Source organism: Heterocephalus glaber, unplaced genomic scaffold (assembly GCF_053883595.1).
Source record: "Heterocephalus glaber isolate CG9 unplaced genomic scaffold, H.glaber_assembly_v1.0 deba00001553, whole genome shotgun sequence".
In the NCBI taxonomy this organism is placed as follows: domain Eukaryota; kingdom Metazoa; phylum Chordata; class Mammalia; order Rodentia; family Bathyergidae; genus Heterocephalus; species Heterocephalus glaber.
The window spans coordinates 11409736-11433445 of NW_028258344.1; the positions used below are offsets into that span (position 1 = coordinate 11409736).

A 23710-nucleotide genomic window follows, 5' to 3' on the forward strand; every position below is an offset into this window, starting at 1 on the left:
AAAATTGCTTACAACCCCACACTTCCTATAATATATATTTACCTGTTCATATAATTACTCCTTATCTGTTGTCTGCCACTAAAGAATAAGTTCCATGTGGCTTAAGAGTGCTTCCCAGTTGTGTTTGCTACTGTATCCTGAGTGCCTGGAAACAATTCCTGGCACACAGAAGGTATCATATATGTGGATCTGATGCAGACATTTCCAGCAAGAGCCCTCTTCTCCTTTCCCCCCACTTTTGGTTATTTATCTTTGAGGCCACGTTAATTCTTCCTCCTACCTTGTACCAATAGCTACCATCTTATTTTACTTGACATTTTTTTTGCAAGTATGCCACTCTTGTTGCCAAGCTTCTGTTTGTTCATGCCCCTTCGTTTCATTGAATCTTCTACACCTACAATTCTGAAGTTCCCTTTTCAAACGCCTTCGCATCCTTGTCTGCAGAATAAGATCAAGAGTGAGATGCCTGGCATTTAGAGTTTCCTACAGTGTTTTTTCAGCCTGTAACTCCTATAGATTAAAACAGTGATTTCCAGCTTAGATTTGTAAATATAAAAGTATAGGGCTTTAATGGCAATGCCTTATAAAATGCCAGGATGAGTAATGCTTCATGATAATTTCTCTTTCTGTTTTTATCAATGAGTTTGTCTTTTCCCCCAGTGTGGTTGTACATTCTGACAAACTAGACTAATAGCTATTCCTGTTTGTACTGAAGACTTCTGCACTTTGTTTTGAGTGCTCAACATTCATACCTCCTTTACATGCCACTACCACCCCAAATACCAGACAATTTAAAGTGATTTTTCCTTCCTCAGAGTTCTGGTGGCTTGTTAGGGGCCTTATCAGAGTCTACTATAAATTGTAGTTCTTCAAGTTTTTCTTTTTTGTTTCATATAAACAAAATGACAAAAAGTACATACACAGACATTTCAGTTACTTTTTTTCCTTCTTAAAACTTTTTTTTCTTTCCAGTTACTTTTAAGGGAAATATAAAACCACACCAGCTGACCTACTTTTAAAAGAAAAGTGAACTAGGACCGGGGATTTTAGCTCAGTGGTTTCGCCACCTGCTGTGTAAGCACAAGGACCTGTGTTCAATCCCCGGTACCAAAAAAAAAAAAAAAATCGCAAAGTGTCCCAAGTTTGATCCCTGGTATTCCCCCCCCGCCAAAAAAAAGTGAACTTAAAGTTCTATCTTACATGCTTTTAAATCACTAAAGATAGATTCAACAGTTATTTCTGTAGTGTGGATATATAAGGAAGATGGCAAGGAAAATTTAAGCACTCAGTAAAATATACAAATGAAGACATTGAGGTCTGGATTCATAGAAGTAGATACAGGAAGAGCAACATTCCCAAGACTCACATAGATGGACAGGTAAATGTTTTTTTAAAAATACATAGTAATTTTACACAGGAAGTCATTAGGACAAGGTAGATTTTATGGAGCAACAACTACAGCTTTGGATTTTCTTGTGAAATATGTCTAAACTATATTTTTGGGGTTTTTTTTTTATCTTCAGGCGTACGTAATACTGTTTCTCTGCTTTGCTTTCTGAGCTGGATAGGACTAGATATTGTCTTCTCTCTGGCCTTGCAGAAAGTAATTTACTTCTTCTTATTGTTAACTCTAAGAAAGTTCATATCTTTTTATTTTCCTGGATATATAGAGATCTGTGCCAGAAACTTTTTAGTGTTTCAAAGAAAGATGGTAGATATAAGTTACTTGAGTACATCTGTTGTTGATGCTTGCAGTTTTAAGTTTGATATCAGCATGGATTTAACACATTTAGCTTAATTTTACATTACAAACATCTCTGTGCACATATTCTAGTTGGGTCAATATTTTCATTTTACTAGTAACTCACATTAAAACTTGATTTAAGAATCTGTCTACACATTTCTGCTGTTCAATTTTTATCTTTTCTTTTCCTGTTGCCTCCCAAACCTCTATTGGGATTTTCCATTCTAGGGCATGTCTTAGCCTAACTTATTTTCTTTGTTCTTGATTTTGATATTTATAGGTATACTATTTTTTTCTTTTCTTTTGGGTACTAGGTACTTAGGGATCAAAACCAGGGGTACTCTACCACTAAGCTACACACATATAGCACTTTTTAATTTTTATTTTGAGACAGGGTTTGGTTAAGTTATGCAGGTAGACCTCAAATTTAGGATCCTTCTGCCTAAGCCTCCTGAATAGCTGGGATTATAGGTGTGTGGCATCACATTCAGCTATAGATACTTGCTTAAATTTATTTTACCATTCTAAGGGCAAAGCTGTAATTTCTACTGAAAGGAAAGAGTTAATAGAAAAATATAAAGATCTAATTTTTGAAATGTTAAAATTTTACAAGTTATCTTTATTAGTAATATAGATAATAGAAGGTCAGGAGTTAAAAATAAATGTGTTACAATGTCAATAAATATTATAATTTAAATATATAATTAGCTGTAATTTGGGAAATGTTTTCTAATGTTCTAACCAATAAAGTTTTATTGTCAGAAGAATTTTGAAAGCAAATACTTTCTTTAGAGTACGGTAGTTTCCTGTATCATACTACATAAACATCTATGTTTAACCAGATTTCTCTTTCTTTTTAAAATGCCTTTGTTGGTGTGAATGGTGGTTTATGCCTGTAATTCCAGTACTCTGAGAGGCTGAGGTAAAAGGAAAACAAGTTCAAGTTCAGCCCGGGCAACTTAGTGACTTAGAGATACCTTGCCTCAAAATAAAAATTTAAAAAGCTTGATGCAAAGACTCTGGGTTCAATCTCCAGTGTTGAAAACACAAACCCATACAACTTTGTTAAGAGTGTTACAAATAATAAAAGCTAGTTATACCTCTCTAGCACATGTTAAGCACTACTACTAAATAAGTAAATCTGTATTTTAGGATGGATTTTATTGTTATCATATTAATATGGTTAATAATGGGGATGATCAATAAGGAGGGAGAAATTGATGACTGAGAGGCACAATGAAGGAATGATGAGTTACTGGTTACTATGATTATCTCACCAACACACTTTGGAATTTCCAAGCATGTCTCTCTACCTGTTGGATGAACAAGTGAAAGTCGTGTTTTATTAGAATCTGCTATGTGTGTAATAGTGAATGTCACAGTTCCTTTACCTAGTTGGGGAAGTTTTCAATGAGCAAGCAAAATGCAGTCTTAGATGCAGTCCATAAATGCTAACATGGAAATGAATGGGATAATAAGGGAAGATTGACTTGGGGAGAGAGCGCTTTAGTTAGGTTTATTGTCAAAAGGAGTGATATTTTTACAAAGATCTCAATGTGAAGAGCTGAGAGGAGTGCATGCTGTCTTAAAGGGGCGACAGGTACAGAAATAAAGACTAGAGACCAGGGGAGGGGCTTAGTGTGTGCGCATAAGCTGAGGAGGAGCTTCCATTGGGAGTTTAGTGAGTAGACGGTGAGAGGCTTCACGGGTACACCATGAGAGGCAGACAAAGGTTAGGCCATGTTGAGTAATTCAGAATTTGGATTTTATTCTGAGAGGAATAGAAGCCAAAGAAAAGGTGTAAGCAGGGATTTACATCAGTCTACTGTGGGGTGAATGGATTGGAGAAGTGTTAGAATAGAAGCAGAGATAGCAAGTTGGAGGTTCTCCCAAGATACTCCATGAGACATGATGGTGATTATTGACGTCCGGGTTTTGTTTCCTAATGCCTTCTCAGACTGAGTCCTTTGTTCAACCTCTGCAATCTCAAGCAGCTTTACCCTCGGCCCCTGCCTCTGCCATAATCACAGTCCTTTAGAAAAAGTCCTTCATGTGTGCTGTGTTCACATCTGCCTGCAAGATGTGCTGGGAGTGTGCCTCTTAAGGGAAAAGCTTGGGAAGCTGAGAATAGTGCAGCCCTTCTTGTGATTGGGATTCCAAGACAGGACCTTAGGAAGCTGAGAAGAATAGGGAGCCACTACTACCATCCCTGCCTTGTTGGTTCTGGTTCTGGACCAAGTGGAAAGACATGTTATCATTGAAGGAAGTTTAAGGCTTCCCTCCTTATCCTGCCAGTTTTGATTCTAGTATGTAAAAACAAAGGGCTGTCAGTAGTTACTTTCACCTCCTCAGTCATTCCCTTCCCTAAATGTCTGTAGTAAAATAGAGCCAGTTTCAGGAAATCAACAGGCTTATGTGACTTTTGTTGAGGCTCTCCAACACTTGTTTCAAGTTGTTGGATACACACTATTCTCTATTGTTAGTCCCAACGTGGGCTGTTTTGCAGGTATTTTATTTTTAATTCCTGTATCACTTTTACTGATCAGGATAAATAAAAGATGCCTCAAATAAGAGATGTGATAACTCTAGGAAAAACTGGACTATGTGATTACAGGATGAGGGAAGCATCACAGAGGGCAGAAGAGTGGGAATTAAAGGAAGGATGTATTAGTAATGAAGGAAAACAGGAAGAGTTGTAACTGTTTCATCAGGGGATGTGGGTGAGGGGAGGAGAGGTGATTACTATATGTCGTTCATTGGAAGATCCTGTTAGATTGCTAATCTCTTCTGCAGTGAACCTAATTTACAGATATGACAAAGATGTGCTTTGTTCTACTGAAACATTTCAGATGTGCTGGTAGCTACTTTCCTGAGAGGAGGAAATAAACAGATACAGAGTATATACAATTACAGAAGGCTTTTAGTACCAGTAACCAGTTAGTTTGGATTTAGAATTCCCTGGGAAAGTGCTTTTAATGAAATTTGAAATAAAGCCCACAAAGCCTTTTTGATGCTCAGGAATAATCCTTGTTCTGATCCATAATCCTGTATTTTCTGGGTCATTTTCCAGTTCCCAAACTAGTTCTGATTTAATCTCTATGATATGTGCTGGTGTGGTTTTTTTCTACAGATTTAATTTTTTAGAGCAGTTTTAGATTCATAGTCAAATTAAGAGGAAGGTGTGAATCAGGCATGGTGGTTTATACCTATAATCCCAGCACTCTACAAGGCTGAGGCAGGAGGATCATTGTTTGAGCCTAGCTTGGGCAGTTTAGTGATTTAGTGAGACTTTGTCTCAAAATTAAAAATGAAAAAAGAGCTGGAAATGCAGCTCAGTGTGAAGGGCCTGGGTTCATTCCCTAGTACTGGGGAGGACAAAGGAAGATACAGAGATTTCCCATATACCTGATATCCCTACACATAACACAGTTTCACCCTTTATCAACATCCCCCACCAGGTAGTTCATGTGTTAAAATTTATCAACCTGTACTGGCACATCGTAATCACTCAAAATCCAGTTTACATTAAGGTTCCCTCTTAGTATTGTACATTTTATGGGTGTGGACAAATGTATGTCACAAATCCACTAGTATCAGACAGATCGTACCTCAAAAATCCTCTGCTAGCTGTGTGTACACCTGTAATCCCAGCTACTTTTGAGGCAAAGGCATAATGAGCTAAGCTAGATGTAGTGGCACACACCTGTAATCCAAGCACTTGGGAGGCTGAGGCAGGAGGATTGCCACAAATTGGAGGCCATTCTGGGCTACATAGTTTAAGGCCAGACTGAATTATGTAATGACTCAGTCTCAAAAGAACAAAACAAAAATAAAGGAGCAGTTGAAGTTCTCAAGGCCAGCCTGGGCAACTTAGTGAAGCCTTGTCTCAAAATAAAAAACAAGAAAGGCTGGGGATGTAGCTCAGTGTGGGGCTCTGGGTTCAATACATTTCCAAATCCCCCTAAAATCCTCTGTGCTCTGCCCATGGCAACCACTGATCTTTTTACTGTTTCAGTAGTTATACCTTTTCTAGAATTTCAGATAGGGGAATCATACAGTCTGGAACCTTTTCAGATGGCTTCTTTCACTTAGTAATAAGGTTTTGTTTTTTTGGTACTGGGGATCGAACTCAGGATCTTGTGCTTGCCAGGCAGGCGCGGTGCCACTGATCTAAATCCCCAGCCCACTTAGTAATAAGTTCTCTTATGTCTTTTCATGGCTTGATAGGTCATTTCTTTTTAGTATTGTTTCTCACCCTCACCAGCATTGGTGTTGTCAATTTTCTTGTTGTTTTAATTTGTTTCCTTTTATTGAGATACGATGTGAAACATCTTTATTTACTTTTTGTTTTGTTTTTTGAGACAGTCTGGGTTTTAACTCATGATCCTTCTGCCTTAGTTTCCCTAGTGCTGGGATTATAGGCATGGGCTACTGCAACTAGCTGTAGAGCATCTTTTCATGTACCTGTTTGTCATCTGTGTATTGTATTTGGTGAGGTGTCTGTTAAGGTCTTTGGTCCATTTTTACATTGGTTGTTTATTGTTTTGTTTTTTACATTTTAAGAGTTTTTTGTATGTTTTAGATAATACTGTAATGTCTTTCACAGATTCTTTCTTCCAGGCTTGTATTCCTCATTTTCTTGGTGTTCTTTGATGGATCATGCCTTTGTTGTTGTAGTATCTACAGAGTCAAAAGATAGGTTTTCTGTTATCTTCTAGCAGTCTTATAGTTTTGCATTCTGTATTATATACATGGTGTTCCTTTGTTTCTTCCTGACTCCATCAGCTTCTACCTTTTGGGTATAATTGTTCTCAAACACTAGTGCCTAATCCTGTCATTTTATGGAAGAACACTTATAGCTCTTCTAGGCTTAATTTCTTTCTTTTGAAACAGACTTGTTTTTATTTCCCTTTATGCCTTGGTATGATTTGCCACCCTTCTCTTTCTGCTTGTTAAGAGTGTTTACTGATAACTTAGAAATATGTCTGGGTAGGGTCCACTGGTCAATACTGAACCAGTCTTGGGCTGGGGATGTAGCTCAGTGACAGCACCTGCCTGGCAAGCATGAGGTCCAGAGTTCAATCCCCAGTACAAAAAAAAAAAAAAAAGTGAACCAATCTTTATGATATGTGAAGAAATGGGATTTAAAAACTCTCTTATTTTATTTTATTTTATTTTACTTTACTTCTTGGTGATACTGGGGATTGAACCCAGGGCCTTTGCACTGAGCTGCATCCTCAGAACAGAGGTTCTTTTATTTCTTCCTAACACTTTTTTAGATAGAGTTTCAGTTGCTAAATTGGCCAGCTGGGCTTAAATTTGTGATTCTCTTACTTCAGCCCCCTAGAATGCAGGGATTATAGGCATGACTACCATGCTCAGTAGTCTTTCTACTTTTTTAGAGGTAAAAGCAGAAGAATCTTTTGGCCTTTTTGTAAGAAAAAATTTTGGCTGCCCTCAAACAGATGCAGAACAGTAATTAGCAGGCAACAGACAAAAAGATGGATACTATGGTGAAGGAACAAAATGCTTTAAAAAACTTTAATGCTTATTTATTTTAAGCAACATTTGAATCAGCTAATTTTTAACATTACAATTTGGACAGTTTTCTGCCAGAGTTTACACAAATTGCTACTTTGTGTACCTTTATAAATTATTTGAATCCACAATTTTTTTAAAAAAGATAAATTCCTCTCTTTTTCTAAAATATATATCTTGATAGCATCTAAAATTCTTGTGCCTTTTTTATTTCATAATTTAGCCCTTGGCTGTCCTTGTTATGGGGCCAACCTGCTTTGTACCAAGCTGTTGGTTAGCTGTTTACTTGTGATATTTCAAAAAATGGAAGACAGGGGCCCTTTCTGACAGTGCTACCCAAACCCTGACCCCTCTTGGTAACAGAATCAGAAATCTGCCTTTCTTTAATAACTTTCTCTCTGTAATTGTATTGCTTTGTGGATACATAGTAACCCTCTTCTTTTCAGCTCTGCAGTATCTTCAGTAATGAGGTAGAAGAAGATCCATAAGAAACTGAAGCATAAGAAACAATAGTATAAGAAATTGAAGGACGTGGTGTGTGGGTTTGTGAGCTGGGTGCTGTCACTCAGTTGTGTGATAATGTATTCCTCTTAGCCTAGGTTTCTTCCTCATCTGTGAGGTAGGAATAAATGATACTTACATTATAGGTTGCTGAGAGGACTGAGTGATGCATTAGATATGATTACTTAAAACAGTCCTGGCATTAATGTTTAATAAATGCTAGTTTCGATCTCTGTATTACTGACATCTTGTGCCAGATGATTCTTTGTTGTAGGGTTAGTCCTGTGGATGGTACTTAATGCTTACTCTTCTTTTGATGTTTGTCAGAGGCTTGTTTATGGCCCTTTCCCTCTCAATAACTTTAACACATAGAACAGGGAACTAGTGTGGGGGGATTTGACTGGTTACTACTATATTTGTTTTCACTAAAATGCCAGGATTAGGTAAATAAGCACAATATTGCCATATGGTTCCATAGAATCCTGCGTGAGACATGAGGGACATCTTCATTTCTTATCTCTGGTAGTTACCCTCTGACTGGTAGACTACATTTTGGGCCTCCAGGGACTATTGTCAGTTCAGAGCTAGTATTTAGTAATCTTCAGAAGGATTATATTTACCTTTCTGCAGTAGACAGTCACTGTGGGGAATTGCTACATATTGTTCCTTTTTTTTTTTTTTTTTTACATATTGTTCTTGACAAAAGCTGGAGAACAATAGTATACACATGTGGTCATGTGATGGGCCCCAGTAATCTTATATTTAACCATCCTTGCCCTAATATCCTCTGAATGTACTCCCACATTTGCTCCTGAGACTCCAGTTGATAAAATTGATTGATATTCTGCAGATTTTTTGGTATAAAGATAGTCTTTTCTCAGAGTAGGCATTGAACTCCTTTCTGGGCTCTTTGGGGTTATGAGACAATGAAGAGTAGTAGGAGTCGTTACTGAAGAGAACTGGTATCCCTCTGTCAGAAAACTTTGAAAGGATTTTATGGGGGAAAGTATTGGCATGGTGGTGCATGCCTGAAATCTCAGCACTCTGGGAGACTGAGGCAGGAGAATCTCAAATTCAAGCCCATTCTGGACAAATTAGTGACTTAGCGAGGCCCTTTCCAAAATAAAAAAAATTTTTTTTTAAATAGAAAGGGCTAGGGATGTAGCTCAGTGCACAACCCTGGGTCCAATTCCCCAGGACCAATAATAGTAATAATAATAATAATTACAACAGCAAATTGTCAAATGTAACAAAAACCATGTCCTACATTCTCAATGGAAAGATGTAGATAGTATAGCTCATAATCTTCCCCCTCCTGCCAGTGCTGCAGGTTGAGAAGTGTGGGCTAAGATGGATCCTGGGGCTCCCAGGTAAAGCTAATTTATCTTAGAAGAGTGGTGGGGGCTCCACCTGCTACTTAAACAGTAGAGGACTGTGACGGGAGGGTGAGGCTCTGGTCATCTAACTAGAGTTTCTTTAATTCGAGTTAATCCTCCCTCCACATGACCTGCCGAATATAAACTTCTAGAACTTCCATAGTAAGGAAGGTAGATGGCATACAGATGTTTGTGGGTTAATGATAGGAACATAACAAACTAAATCTCTAAGCTAAGCTGAGCAAAAGTAAATTCCTACCAGAATAAACATCAAATGGATCCTACTTAGAAGGAATGACAGATGGTAATAGTAGTTTAAAACTGTTTTGCTAACAATTCTTTTTTTTTTTTTCTGTTAAGGTTGCACGATGGAATTTGAACATTACCTTAAGAGGTTTCATATTTTGGATTAGTTAATTGTTCTCATCCTCCTGATTATTTCTTTGAACTCATTTTTTGGTGTCATTTTGAGGCATTAAATACAAAAAGATTATACCATGGACTACAAAGAAAGCTGTCCAAGTGTAAGCATTCCCAGCTCTGATGAACACAGAGAGAAAAAGAAGAGGTTTACTGTAAGTATATAATATAAAGCATATGGGGAAAATTGATTACAGAGGATATTCCTGTCTTGATTTGTTCTTCCTTAACTAGAATGTCCCTCTTCCCCCATATCCTGATTTTATTTTACTGTGTGTGTGTATGTGTGTGTGTATGTGTATGCATCCATATGCACATGCACACAAGCACATGGTACTGGGAATTGAACCCAGGGACTTTGCATGGAGCTATGCTCTCCCCATCCCTTTTTATATTTTTTTGAAACAGTGTCTCATTAAGTTGCTAAGTTGCCAAGGCTGGGCTTGAACTTGGAATCCTCTTGCCTCAACCTCCCATACTATTGAGATTATAGACATGAGCCGCTATGCCTGGCTTAAATTTTCCTTTTTTAGTATAGATTTTTGTCTATTTACATATTCTCTTAGAGAATCTTATGACACTGTCTCATGGATCCTCTTACTAGAAAATGTGTGCATTTGTACATGCTTATCTGCGTACTGATAATTTTGTGTGTCCTGTCAGGTATTATGGGCTCCTGAAGTCACATGTCCCATATTAAGAACTGCTGTCTTGAACTTTCCACAGTATCTTTCTTAGGGCTTTTATTATTTTACATCACGTTTTAATATATAAAAATAGTTTTTAAAATATTCTGTTTTATCTCTTGTTTTCAAAGGCAATGTCCATTTCTGATTTTATTTTTTAACACCTTAGTAGCTACTGTAGGACTTTAGAAAACATATGTATGGGCTGGGCATTTAGCTCAGTGGTTCCGCCACCTCCCTCGCAAGCGCAGGGACCCAAGTTCAATCCCCGGTACCAAAAAAAAAAAAGAGAGAGAGAAAAAGGAAAACATATTTACAGTGAATTTTTGCTGAATTTGTATGATCAGTAACTATTATTGGAGAGTAGTCATTTTTCTGATTATGATGAAATATACAATATTGTTTTAATTCTAGTAGTCCAGTTAGTATATGCAGAGATCTCCTGCCCTTGTTCTCTTGAAAAAACAATACTATTTGTCTTATTTGTAGCTGATCTAGTCTTCCCTTTATGTGCCCTCTTGTCCCCACTGAGTAGTGTGAAGTTCATTTAATGTAATGCTTTCTGCACTTAGTTTGATCTCAATAAAAATGTCTAGGTTGTCACAATTCTGCTTTTTACCCCCTTTGCTTCCCCATGTTGTTATTTTGGTTTATGGGAGGAGAAGGGTCCTTTTCACAGTGTCTGTTGAGAAGACTGACCTCATAGTAGCCTAGTGAAGGCTCTTGTTTTGTTTTTTGTTTTTTGTTTTTTTAGGGCTCTTGTGTTTTTGTCATCCTTCTAGTTCACTGGCGCCAAACCTATGCACAGCTGTTTATTATCATTGAAAGCTTGAAAAGATTCACTGCCACTGTTCTAGATCTTTGCTATTCTAGTTGTAGAGTGGCTGGTCTGGTAAATATCCCAGCTATGGTTGACATGATCCACCCATGGGCATTTTACCAGCATCCATTGCTGGCATCTATAGTTCCTGGGCTAACTGGATCTCTTCTTCATTGATTTAGCCAGGTTCTTAGAGCTGCTCCCTGCCCATTCAGTGCCTTGGCTCTTGAAGCTAAAGAGCCACCTGAGGTTCTGATTCATCTTTTCCTGCTCTTAGCTCAGTGGCCCACATCTGCCCTCTATTGAAAGACTCACCTGTTGACCCTCATAACAAATGACTTTCAACTCAGAGTCCATGGCGCATGGGAGTTGAGGAAAGCTGAAGAGTTAAACTAAACTCTTTGTGTAGGCATTACATTCTGTTTTCTTAACTAGTTGGGGCTGAGTGCCCCCAAATAGTGTCTTTCTCCCAAGGTCCCAGCTATGGAGCAGGAAAACAGTCCATCACCCCTGTGCTTTTGCCTTCCTAAACCAACACATCTCCCATGTCCTGCACTGAAGCACAGAGCAGAGAGATTGGAGTATGTGTATCTGCCATTTACCTGCCCTTAGCCTCTGCATTGCAGGGTTATCTTTAAAAATACGCATTTGCTACACATTAGTATAAGCACATTTTTAGCAATATCACATTGAAGATAAACAGGATAAAACAGCAAGGTGTGTGCAAGTTTTTCTTGTTTCCCTCAGTATTTATTGTTTTTGTTGTGAGACCAGCTTTCTCTGTGTAGCCCTGGCTAACTTGAAACTTGTGATCCTCCTGGCTCAGTTTCCCAAGAACTAGGGTTACAGACATTTACCACCATGCCAAGCTTCCTCTCCTTTTTTTCCCCCCTTAGGCCATTTTCTCCTTCAGGGACTTATATTGCAAATGTGGGCAATTGGTTATCTCAGGTGTCTTTGATTTTCGGAATAGAGGTACTTCCATATCTTCTTGGAAAGGGTCAAGAAGGCCTTTCAAAGAACTCTTACTCAGCTGTTCCCATGCTATGCCCTGAGTTCTCAGAGGCCCTGTCTAAATCACCTTGCTCATTTACTTTCTTCAAATTCTGCCTAATTTAAGAAGCTTTTCTGGCTACTTAAAATATAAAATAGCACCTTTACACCCTGTCCTACCCCGTTTACTCTCTGTCCTACTTAGCATACTTAAATTAATAGCTGTTATCACCACCTGACATACTTTGTGTGTTGTTATATCTGCCTTGCCTGCTGGAATGGAAGATCCTTTGAAGCAAGAACTTTATTGTTCCTTGAGTATTTATTGAGCTGCTGTTGAATGAAAGTAGCACTAAGTTCATGTGCTAGTTGCTAGGTCACTATGGTGCAGTCCTCAGTTCTCAAGAAACTTAGTTCTAATCAGCTCATTTAGACCCCTACCTGTCTTTGTCACTTTCTTTGTCACTGGGACAGAATACCCAACACCCAAAACTCCAAGTAGGAGAAGTGTATTTTGGCTTACATTTTAGAAATTTCAGTCCTTGCATGATCAGCCAGTTCCAGACAGAACTGGCATGCAGAAAGGGCCTGAGTAGAGAAAAGCTATTCACCTCATGTTGGACAGGAAGTAGAGAGGAAAGACAGAACCAGAAAGTGAGATATACCCTGCCAGTTCATGCCCCCAGGGATCCACCTCTTCCACCCAGACCCCACCTTTTAATAGCATGTCAGCTGTATCACCCCCATAATCCATTCACCTTTCAAAAGGCCACTTTTGAGTGCATGAGGCTTGAGGAGGTGGGCATCCAGATATAAATTAGAGCACAACTGTACCGAATGAACATGGACTCAGCTTCAGCAAGCCCAGATGCTTATATTATACTTAGCAACAAAAATAGACATTGTGTAGTCAATAATATTTTATATGCTTGCTTTTGTTATATGTCTTTATATATTCTTTAGTGTGCAGCTTCTAACAGTCATATGTTGCAGTCTAGGGTGGGTTTTTTTTTTTCTGTTTTATATTTTCTTTTTTGGTAGTACTCGTGATTGAACCCAGGGAGTGCAAGGGTGTATCCCCAGCTCTTTTTATTTTTTATTTTGAGACAGTATCTTGCTGAGTTACTCAGACTGGCCTTGAACTTTTGAACTCCCTATGTCAGCTTCCTAATCTAAGATGTCTTGATCTGTTATACCAATTCTACATTATATTTTTGTCAGTAAATTTTTGTATTATGCACTGGGGATTCAGTGGGAAGCCAGAGTGACACAACCCTAGTTTCTAAGGAATTTACATTCTGTTGGGGTAAGATAGACACTGAAGAAAGACTCAAATAAAAATAATAGGATAATTTCATATTATAATAAATATACTGCTTTCTGTGAAATCCTGCTTTTTTGATGACCAAAATATTTTTTAGAATTTGAAGTTTTTGTTTTTGCCTGTTTGTATTTTATTAGAACTTATTTAATAAGCACTTGCTTATAATCATACTGCAAAGTAACTTTACAAAACCTTATTTCCTGTAAATATATTTGCTATAGAGCCCCTACAGTCTGGAATCCAGGCTCACAGTCATAGTAACCTGTTTCTTGTCCTTTTATCTGCCTCCAGGCCAGTCTAGTCCTTAATACCTTGTCAGATAAATCTACAGTCTAGTCTTGGTTAACTTTATTAGCGTCTTTTCTTCTTCAGGCTCTTCATCTGGGGAGTGTTAAGTAATTCTAACATGTTATACCCAATAGCTCCTTTTTTTATTATTCATCACAGCTAACATTTTATTTAAATAGAATTAATTTTTATTGATATATGTTGCAGTATATAATGTTTACATTCCATGTAGAGTTGGTACATGCACATCTTAATTACTTTTTTCATCTGTTTTCCCTCCCCTACCTCCGCCCTTCCAATTTGAGAAAGATCTCTCTCCCTACTTCTATTATCCATCTTTTATTTTGCTTTTTATTTATAATTTGGGTTTCTCATATAAGAGAAACCATGAAATATTTAAATGTGTGTGTCTGATTGATTTTACTTAACGTTATGGTCTCAAGGTACCTTCTTGGTTGACCAGAAGAACCTGATTGTTACACTGTAGCTCATGTGGTGCCCAAGTGCTTTTTCTAACCATCTGGGTGTTAACGTCCTTTGCCCAGGTGACTGATACCAATGACTTTTTCTCACCTTTCAGTGAGACTTTATCCCCTCTCTCTCAGAGCTCTCACATTTGTAGACCCTTCACTGAAACTATGGCCCTGCGCAAGCACAAGGACCCGAGTTCAATCCCTGGTACAAAAAAAAACAAAACAGCACTACAGAATTCATACAATATCAGAACAGTGCTTTCCTCCCAGCATTGTCTCATATTAACTTGTGAGTGTAGGTTTCCTATCTTCATTGGGCAAGGTGAATTTATTCGCATTTGTGTGCCTATCTTCTGTGATAAACCTGGTTTTCTCTTTTAAGGTGTCCAACAGACTCTAGGGAATCGTACTGTAAGCCCCAGAACCAACTCATACTTCTCATCTAGTCATTACTGTAAAATAATAAGATTAATAACCCAAGCCCTACATCAGCCATCCTTTCCTCATGTAACTGGATTCTTGTTGTTTTCTCTTTAGCAATGATACAAGGTCTGTGGTATTTTCTGATAACTCATTACAATATTTTGAATTGTATTCTGAGAGTACCTGTGGGATGAATTATGACAGTTATTTCTAAAACTTGATGATTTAATACTGGTTCTGATGGAAGATTTAGATTTTGGTCTCAGTTTTATGTTTTTTATTAAGTGTATGAACTTGGGCGAGTTACTTTTTTGTTCTCATTTAGTAAGGGGTTATAGTATTTGTTTTTATGTCATTGAGTTGCTTATTATGATTCTATTTGAGAGTATATATATATGAAAATAACAAACTCTGAGATGGAATTAGAAAATCTGTGGGTGAATTCTTAGTTTGAAAAATACTGTATGAAAGATGACCTAGCACAGTGGTGGTGAACCTATGGCATGCATGTTGTTTTTTTGTTTTGTTCTGTTTTTACTGGGAATTGAACTCGGGTCCTTGCGCTTGTGCAGCAGACGGTGAAACCACTGAGCTAAATCCCCGGCCCCTGTTTTTCTTTTAAGACAAAAGATATTAATGTATGAGTTGTTTTTTCTAAACTAAAACCTCAATATTCAGGTTTAATTGCAGTGTTGGTACTTTGTGATAAATAAGTGGGTTTTGGGTTGCAGTTTGGGCATTCATCTCCAAAAGGTTTGCCACCACTGACCTAGAAAGAAGAGAACTAATAGTTAACTGTTTTTACTGTGCCAGGCATCACTTTTGAAAATACTTTATAATTTCAAGATAATAGTGTTGGAGAAGAAAAGAGGAAAATGGCATGAATTGAAATTGTATTGTTTTATTCTTGGGAACAAAATCTAAAGCAAGAATGGCCAAATATTAGGATTCAGTAGATCTAAATAATGAGTACATGTGTGTTTATTATGTAATTCTCTGAAAATTACTGAAATATTTCACATCATTTTAAAAATACCTTTTGCCAAGATAAAGTGTTTCAGTTAATATGCTTATGTACTTGGAGAATCATATATAAACCTTAATATCAGTTTCATGAATGCAAAAAAGTTTGTACATATTTAAAAAGAGCCTTTTTTGGTCAAAATTTATTAAACTGTGTTACTTTTTATTTTTACAGGTTTATAAAGTTCTAGTCTCTGTGGGAAGGAGTGAGTGGTTTGTCTTTAGGAGATATGCAGAGTTTGACAAACTTTACAACACTGTAAGTAATAGTGTATAGAATTTCTGTTGAAAACAAAACACCTGAGAAAATCCCGAAAGATTTATTTGAATGACTAATTCATACTCACATATATAAGGAATGCAGAAAAGGGATTCTTCAAAAGCATCGTAACTTTGGAATTCTGATGGAGAAAGGACTGTTGAGCAGTTCCAAATTGACCTTGAAAAAGAGAGTTACATGATCGTTTTAATAATACAGAGTATTAGAAATAAATCTTTTCATCATATTTCTGGCTAAACTGTCCAACTATAAGCTTTAGATCTGAAAGTCTATCATGAGCCCACTCTCCTCCTGTATTTCATTCTTAGTTAGAGATAAGTCTTAGGTTCCATATTGGAAGTAGCTAACACAACTGAAATGATTATTGACATTTTATCAGTGACCTGAGGGTGGGTGATGAAAGAGATCATTAGATGACTAAATAACTAAAGCCAGTACATACATCCATACACACAAATATACATATAGACATTATTCAGATAGTAAAGATACTCATAATCTATCTATAGTTGTATGTACGGTACTTTCTAAAGTAAACAGACCCCAAGCCCATTCTAACTCATCAGGCCAGATCTCACCAGGTGAAAGAGGCCAAAGAATGCCTCCTGAGTTAGTCATTAGAATCACAAGTTAGGAGAGCTCTGGATTCCAAGCTTTGTTTTGGTTAAAAAAAAAAAAAAAGTGCCAGGCATGGTGCATTGTAATCCCAGTATTCAGGAGATTGTTGTTATTGTTGTTGTTGTTTCGAGACAGGGTCTCACTAATGTAGTTCAGGCTGACCTTGAACTCATGATGTAGCCCAGGCTATCCTCTATTGATGATTCTCCTGCCTCAGGCTCCCTAGTGCTGGGATTAGAGGTATGTAGCACCACATCTGGTGCATCTGTATGTTTTGTGTTAGACTTCTGATTCATCTTATTTAGGATTTCACCATATTTGTTCCAAGTGAAATTTAAATCACTTGCTAATGGAAATTAAATTTTAAAAAATAATATTGCATTTTAAAATAATATTTATTTGTCCCTATGTAAAATTAGTACATGTTCTAGAAAATCTGAATAACAAAATAAAAGTAGATTAAATGTAAAAAATCACCCCACTTTCTGTCTCTTTAATTCTTTGGTTTTTTTCTCAAGCCTACATCATACACCAAATAAAAAACTAAAACCTACTACAAAAATTTCCAGGAATGTTTCAAGAATCCCTAGTACTTATCATCCATTTTCTTAATTTCTCTGGATTTTCATTTTTTCCATATTTCATTATTTTCCATGTCTGACTCATTTACATATAACTTTAAAAGTAACATTGCAATTTTCAAAATATTTATAATTATTAAATACAGTACAAATTTTCCCTCATGGTGAAGGACATGAAAAAATTAAAGAATGGTATTTGTGGTCTTTGAAACTACAGAATTCAGGTTAAACTTGCCCTGGATTTTTCTAAGTTCAAAACATGAATTCTTTCCCTGTGTGATTCCTTTAGAATAAAAGAAAAGAAAAAAAAAATTCTAGTATATAAGTATTTTAATTGCCAGCTTATATGTGTGTTTTATGGCCATAGTTTGTATTTTTAAATTTTTATTAATAGAAATTGTCAAACGCATACAGAAGTAGACAGACTAGTATAAATACAGAAAATAACATAATGCTACCAGCTATCTTCAATTACTCATACAAGACCATTTGTTTCATCTCTATCCCTAGCTAGCCCAACGTAATTTTGATACAAATCTTAGACATCATATCATTTCATCTGTAAATATTTTATTCTATACCTCTAAAAGATAAAGATTCTTTTTTTTTTTTGGTACTGGGGATCGAACTCAGGTCCTTGTGCTTGTGCAGCAGGTGGTGAAACCACTGAGCTAAATCCCCGGCCCAAGATAAAGATTCTTAAAAGCAAAACATTCACATACTATCATGAACACATACGAAAGTAAATTAATAAAAATGCCTTAATATCGGATATCTGGTTACTATTTGATTGGTTGACAAGTGTTTTAAGCATCTTTTAATTACTAGTTTCCTTCCCCACTTCTCTTTCCTTTACAGGGCTGTGTGTCTGTGTGTGTGTGTGTGTGTGTGTGTGTGTGTGTGTGTGTGTTTTAAAAAAGGGTCCTTTGTTTACAGATTTTTAGCCTGGGTTTTGCTAATAGCATTTCCGTGATGTACAGTGATTAATACATTTTTCTATTTTTTATATGTCCTGTCAGTTGCTAGTTAGATCACTTTTTATATGTGTACATATAAAACTATAGTGTACATGTAAAAACCATAGGCATGTAATGTATATGGATTTTAGCATGGACTACATTTATAATAAAAATATAGCCCATGATTATGACTTTACTGCCCCAAATTTATTTTATTCAGAGTCAAGTTTACCTCTCTGAGGACAACCAAATCTGATAAACAAGTATTTTAGAATATTAATAAAAGGAAGGCTAAAAGAGGATATTGAAGACAAAACTTATTAGCTTTCTCAGAAAACTATTGTCAAAAACTATTGTCAATTTATTCATGATGAGAGAACATAAAGAGCATATCTTTTCTTGAGGTAATATATAGTGGGTAATACATTCAGAACCTAAACGTGCAATTCCAGTTTAATCATTTAACATAGTCTCCTTTAACCCACACAACAAATCTAAGATTCTTGCTCAAATTGTCTTCATTTTACAGGTAAGAAAACTGAGGCTTAGAGATATTAAGTAACTTATCCAAGGTCACACAGATACCAAGTGTTTTATTGGGACCAAATGGGATGATTAGTCGGTCTCTGCTATTTTATTGGTATAATTAAATATTGTACATTATATGATCATGTATTTAAAAATATGTCTTATGAATTTTCTTTATTATCAGATTTTATTTGGTTTTAGTGAATGCATAACTTGAAGACTTATAAACTTAGTTCATGTAATGCTATTTCTAAAAATTTTAGTTAAAGAAACAATTTCCTGCTATGGCTTTGAAGATTCCTGCCAAGAGAATATTTGGTGATAATTTTGATCCAGGTAAGCAATATTTGCACAAACCGACTGTTAAGTGATGGTTGAAGTTTGAAGAGATAGTTAACATATTCATTGCACTGTATATAAGACTTACGGAAAATGGAGCACAGTTACATTCATTAGTTTGCCCAGGGTCAAATACAGGTAGTAAATGGCAGATTTGCAAGTTAAATTCAAGTGGTCTGTCTTCAGATAAATTTATTAATCATTAAAGATCATATGATATCTTTCCCTAACATTAAATTGGTACCATGAAGGACATTCATTCTTTAATTCAGTAATTGTTATTAAATATATACTTTGTACATAGCAACCTGCAGGTGTCTGTATGAGATACCCAAAAGTTTTCCTGTTGTTCACCCTTGAGGAGCCTAGGGACAGAAAGTCTCAGGAATTTAGAGCCCTGTGTGTTTGAAGCTTCAACACTGGGAAGTTCCCCCAAGAATCCAGGTGCTACCTTATATATCTGCTTTCTTGGTCAGTTAAGCATTCTCAAGTCACTTACTTTGTGCTTCCTCCAACCTTATACCATTCCTTTACCTCCCAGACCTTTTCACTTTGTCCATGATTAACACACTTCTCTTTATCCTCTCTTTAATATTTTTTCATGTTCTTGCTTTAATTAAAGCCTACCCCACTCCCCACCTACTGCTGTTGATCATCATCTTAACTGGAGGTTCTTTATTCATTATACTTGATGGACCTCAGGGTCATGAATATTTTTATTTTTTCTTACAGATTTTTTTTCTCTTGAGAGAATTATAGCATACTTCATTGTTTTTACTAATCTGTCTTATTTAGCCTATAGATTGTATGAAGGTAGAGACTATCTTTTATTTATAGTATTTGGCAAATACTAGGTTTTAAAATACTGCAAAGTACATGGATCTAAACAAGGGAAAATTGCGTTGGCACAACAAAACCAAATTATAGTTTCTATGGAATTGATTTTATGGACTAGTGATTTTTGTACTCTTTATTTTTAGCTGCAAAACACTTTTTTCCCCAAGTGGCCTCTTATGCAAAAAATATAATATGTGAATCAAATAATGACAGAACTGCATTGTTGGTGCAGAAGTGAAATATCTCTTTGGAGCACAGGTTGAAAAGCATTAAATGGGCAGCATATGGGCCTTAGAGATACTTGAGTGAGCTAGTGACATGACATGAAGATAACAGTGTGAAATGTACATAGTAGACAGAGCAGAGAGGAGACCAAGTAGAGCCAGGAGACTGGTTAAGGGAATAATGCAATAGTCCTGGTATCAGATAATAAGCACAAGCACTAGTGTTGAAATGGGGTAAAAAGGGAGCCATGTGCAAGAACTTTGTTAGTGAAAACTCTGTAAGAAATCTTGGTAATTGCTTACATAAAGGAGATACATAGAGAAGAAATCAGAGACAATTAAAGTGTCCCTCAGTGGGTAATTTAGATAATTGATTAATTTCAAGTGGCAGAAAGACTTAAGAATAAAACTGTATGTTAGTGATAGTAGGAAACTTGAAATTGCACAGAAGTTCTGTAGAGCCTTTGAATCCTTGAGGCTGAAGCATTTCATCAGGAAAGAAGGAAAAGAAAGACCTGCAATATCACTGCTTCATTGTTAAAGGCAAGATACCAGACTGACTGTCCGATTGTACCTAGTTTTGATGAATTTAGTATTTGACATTACAATTTATTTTTATTGAAGAACCATTTGAAATCTGTCCTAAGCATATTACATATGACTTGTCAACAGTGAAACAGATTATATGTCACGGTGGTCATAAAAAACCCCTACATTGGAAAAATAAATCTAACTTACACTCAAAATTTCAAGGATGAATGAGATGCTTGTTTGGTTAACCTTTGGGGAAACAGGCATCTTCATATTTTGCTGATGGGAATGCAAAGTGCTATAGTCATTGATAGAAATTTAACAAACTTTTTGACCAAGAAATCACATTTTTAGGAATCTATCCCAAAGATAAACTGTATATGAAGGTAAATTGCATATGAAATGACATACATGCAAATCTGTCATTTTGTGACATTTTTTGTAACAAAAACTGGAAACAACTGAAATATTCTTCCAGGGTTAAATTGCATCATAGCTATTTAAAAAAAACACTCTTAATGTATTACTGTAGCTTGGTCTCCCATATATATTCAGTGGAAAAAAAGAAAGTCCATATGAGTTTGTATAATGTATATTTTTTGCATAAGAAACAGTGAGAGTTCAAAAGGAAATAATGAATGAATAAATAAAAATATTAAAACTAGTGATTTAAAGGAGGAGGGAGAAGGCCAAGGGAGGCAATAGGGGTGAAAGTTAGATGCCCCTGAAAGAAGCATGTTTATAGCTTTGACTTTGGAATCATGTACACATTTTAGATAATTTTAAAACAAAAATGCAATAACAAAGCTGTGTTTTAACAGTATTTTGTTTACTCATTCACAAGCACCCATTAAGTACCTTCCAAGATACAGTACTGGGTTAAGGGATAAAGATAATAAAATTTTTTTTCTTAAATCATGATGCTTGCTTTCAACAGTTTACATAAAGACAACTTTGATTTCTTAACTGTAAACCTCTGCATCTTTTAACATATGTTCACATAAGTTCTTCTTGAAGAGATTTTAAGAAGTACATAACTAACTATAACTTTAGTTGTTAAAGATAATATATCAGCCTTATATAAATTCTTGCCATTTCTCACAATGGGCTGGAACACATTTTGTCTGACCTGGAGTTTTTTTCAGATATTTGTTTTTTGGTTTTTTTTGGTACTGGGGATTGAACTTGGGTCCTTGTGCTTTCGAGGCAGGCGCCAGAAGCACTGAGCTAAATCCCTGGCTTTTTCAGATATTTGTATGCTTAATGTTGCCTCTAAGTTACTATTACTAATTAGTATTGGACTTGTTCTTTCTTATTTATTTTTCTTTTCTTCTTATATAGGGCTTTACGTAGGAATTTAAAAATGGTTTAAAATAGTAATGAAATGGAAAGTCTATTAGCACTTAGCACAGCTTTGGCTATATAGCTCACTGAAGAAAGAAAATTCCTCTGTTTTTATTCTGGTCTCCTAAGTAAAATGTTTATTTTTTTCTCAAAGTAAGATGTTTCTTTAATAAGTATCCACAGCTACTTCCATATACTGTAGTTATTAGATTTCCTTTTAATATTCCAAATGTGGCCATTCATTCTAGTTCTTTCTCATAAATTACTAAATCCATTTCCTGAAAAATGCCTTTCAAGTATAGTTTTTAAAAATTGGTATTTTTTGCAAATGCTAGGGATTGAAAAAAGGGTGTCACACATGGTGTGTAAATGCTCTACCATTGAGCTACATTCCCAGCCTCCAAGTACAATTTTTAAAGTAAACCTCACACTTTACAAGAAAAATGTTCTTGGAAGAGTTTTGTAAGATACCTACTTGAAATTCTTCGAGGAATTCATAGTTGAGCAGATGTGTGTATACCTGCATCCCAGTGACTAGACCTAATTTTTTATTTGTTCTATAACAGATATACCTTACATTTAAGAGATGATAACAAGCCACGTGACTGGAAATAATCCATCATTTTGGTAGCAAACCCTATATGTTAATGTTATTGAGTAGTGTATTAGTCAGCTTTCCTGTCATGCTTTATATCTGGATGGGGGGGACATCATTCAGAGTCTCATACACTCAGAGGTCGGGCTTGTAGAAGGCAACTGGATTATGGAGGTGCTACAGCTAGCCTGATGTTAGGAGGTGGGACCTGATTAGAGGTAGATCACTGGGGGCATGTCGTAAAAGGGTATATCTTTTCCCTGGCTTGTTTCTTTCTGATTTCTGGCTGCCGTGATGTGAGCGGCTTTTCCTCCACTATTGCCTTCTACCATGCCATCCTGCCTTGGAGCCAGTGGACTGTGGACTGAAATCTCTAAAAATTGAACCAAAAAAACCCTCATTTCCTTTAAGTTGTAGATCTCAGGTACTGTATTGTGTCTCAGTGATGAGAAAGTGACTAAGACACTTGCTGGGGCACAATACTTGACAAGTTAAAGGAGGAGAGGTTAATTTTTGCTTATAGTTTGAGTGGATTCATTCAGGCCATGGTCAGCTGGATCCAAGGTAAAAATAGCATGACAAAAAAAATTGTTCCCTACATGGTGGCCAGGGTGGGAAGCAGAGAGAGAAGGGAGGAGCTGGGGACAAAAATATACCCTGCCAGGTCACACCTCCAGTTATCTGCCTGTTCTCACTAGACCCCACCTCCTAACTCTGCATTCAACTCTGAACTCAGCAATGAATCATAGCACACCTATGATGATCCAATCACCTTCCAAAAGCCCCACCTCTGAATGTGAGACTTCGGGGAGCATTTTAGATCCAAACCATAGCATTCTAACCCTAGCCTTCAAAAGGCTTGCGTCCATCATATTATGCAAAATGCATGTGGTCTATCTTTAAGAATTGTCAGAGTATTCAGAGAGCGAGCATCACTGAAAAGTCCAAGTCCAAAGTCTCCTCTGAGACTAAGCAAACTCTTTGTTGTAGCCCTCTGTAAAAATAAAGTTTGGCACAAGGTAAACATTCCCATTTTTAAGTGTAAGAATAGTGGAATAGACAAATTAGACCCAAAGCAAGATGGAAACCCACCAGGGTAAACATTAAATGGTGTAGTTCCATGTCCAGCGCCCAGGGTAGGGTGTGGTAAGATAAGAACCCTAAAGGGCTTCAGCGGCCCTGCCCCTATGACCTTGCTGGTTGCAACCCATGTGGCTTCTCTCTTAGGATGGCTCTGCTCAGTGCCTGTGACTTTCTTCAGCAAA

General features: G+C 36.6%; 1 protein-coding gene across 1 annotated transcript in view; it reads left to right on the forward strand.

Moving 5' to 3' along the window:
- Positions 1–9555: 9555 nt before the first annotated feature.
- Sgk3 (serum/glucocorticoid regulated kinase family member 3) overlaps positions 9556–23710 on the forward strand; it is a 50117-nt gene continuing 35962 nt past the window's right edge. Inside the window, exons 1-3 of the mRNA XM_004842099.4 lie at positions 9556–9734; positions 15785–15868; positions 18839–18911. Coding sequence (XP_004842156.1) covers positions 9657–9734; positions 15785–15868; positions 18839–18911 — 235 coding nt within the window. The 5' untranslated portion in view covers positions 9556–9656. The remainder of the gene's footprint in view (positions 9735–15784; positions 15869–18838; positions 18912–23710) is intronic.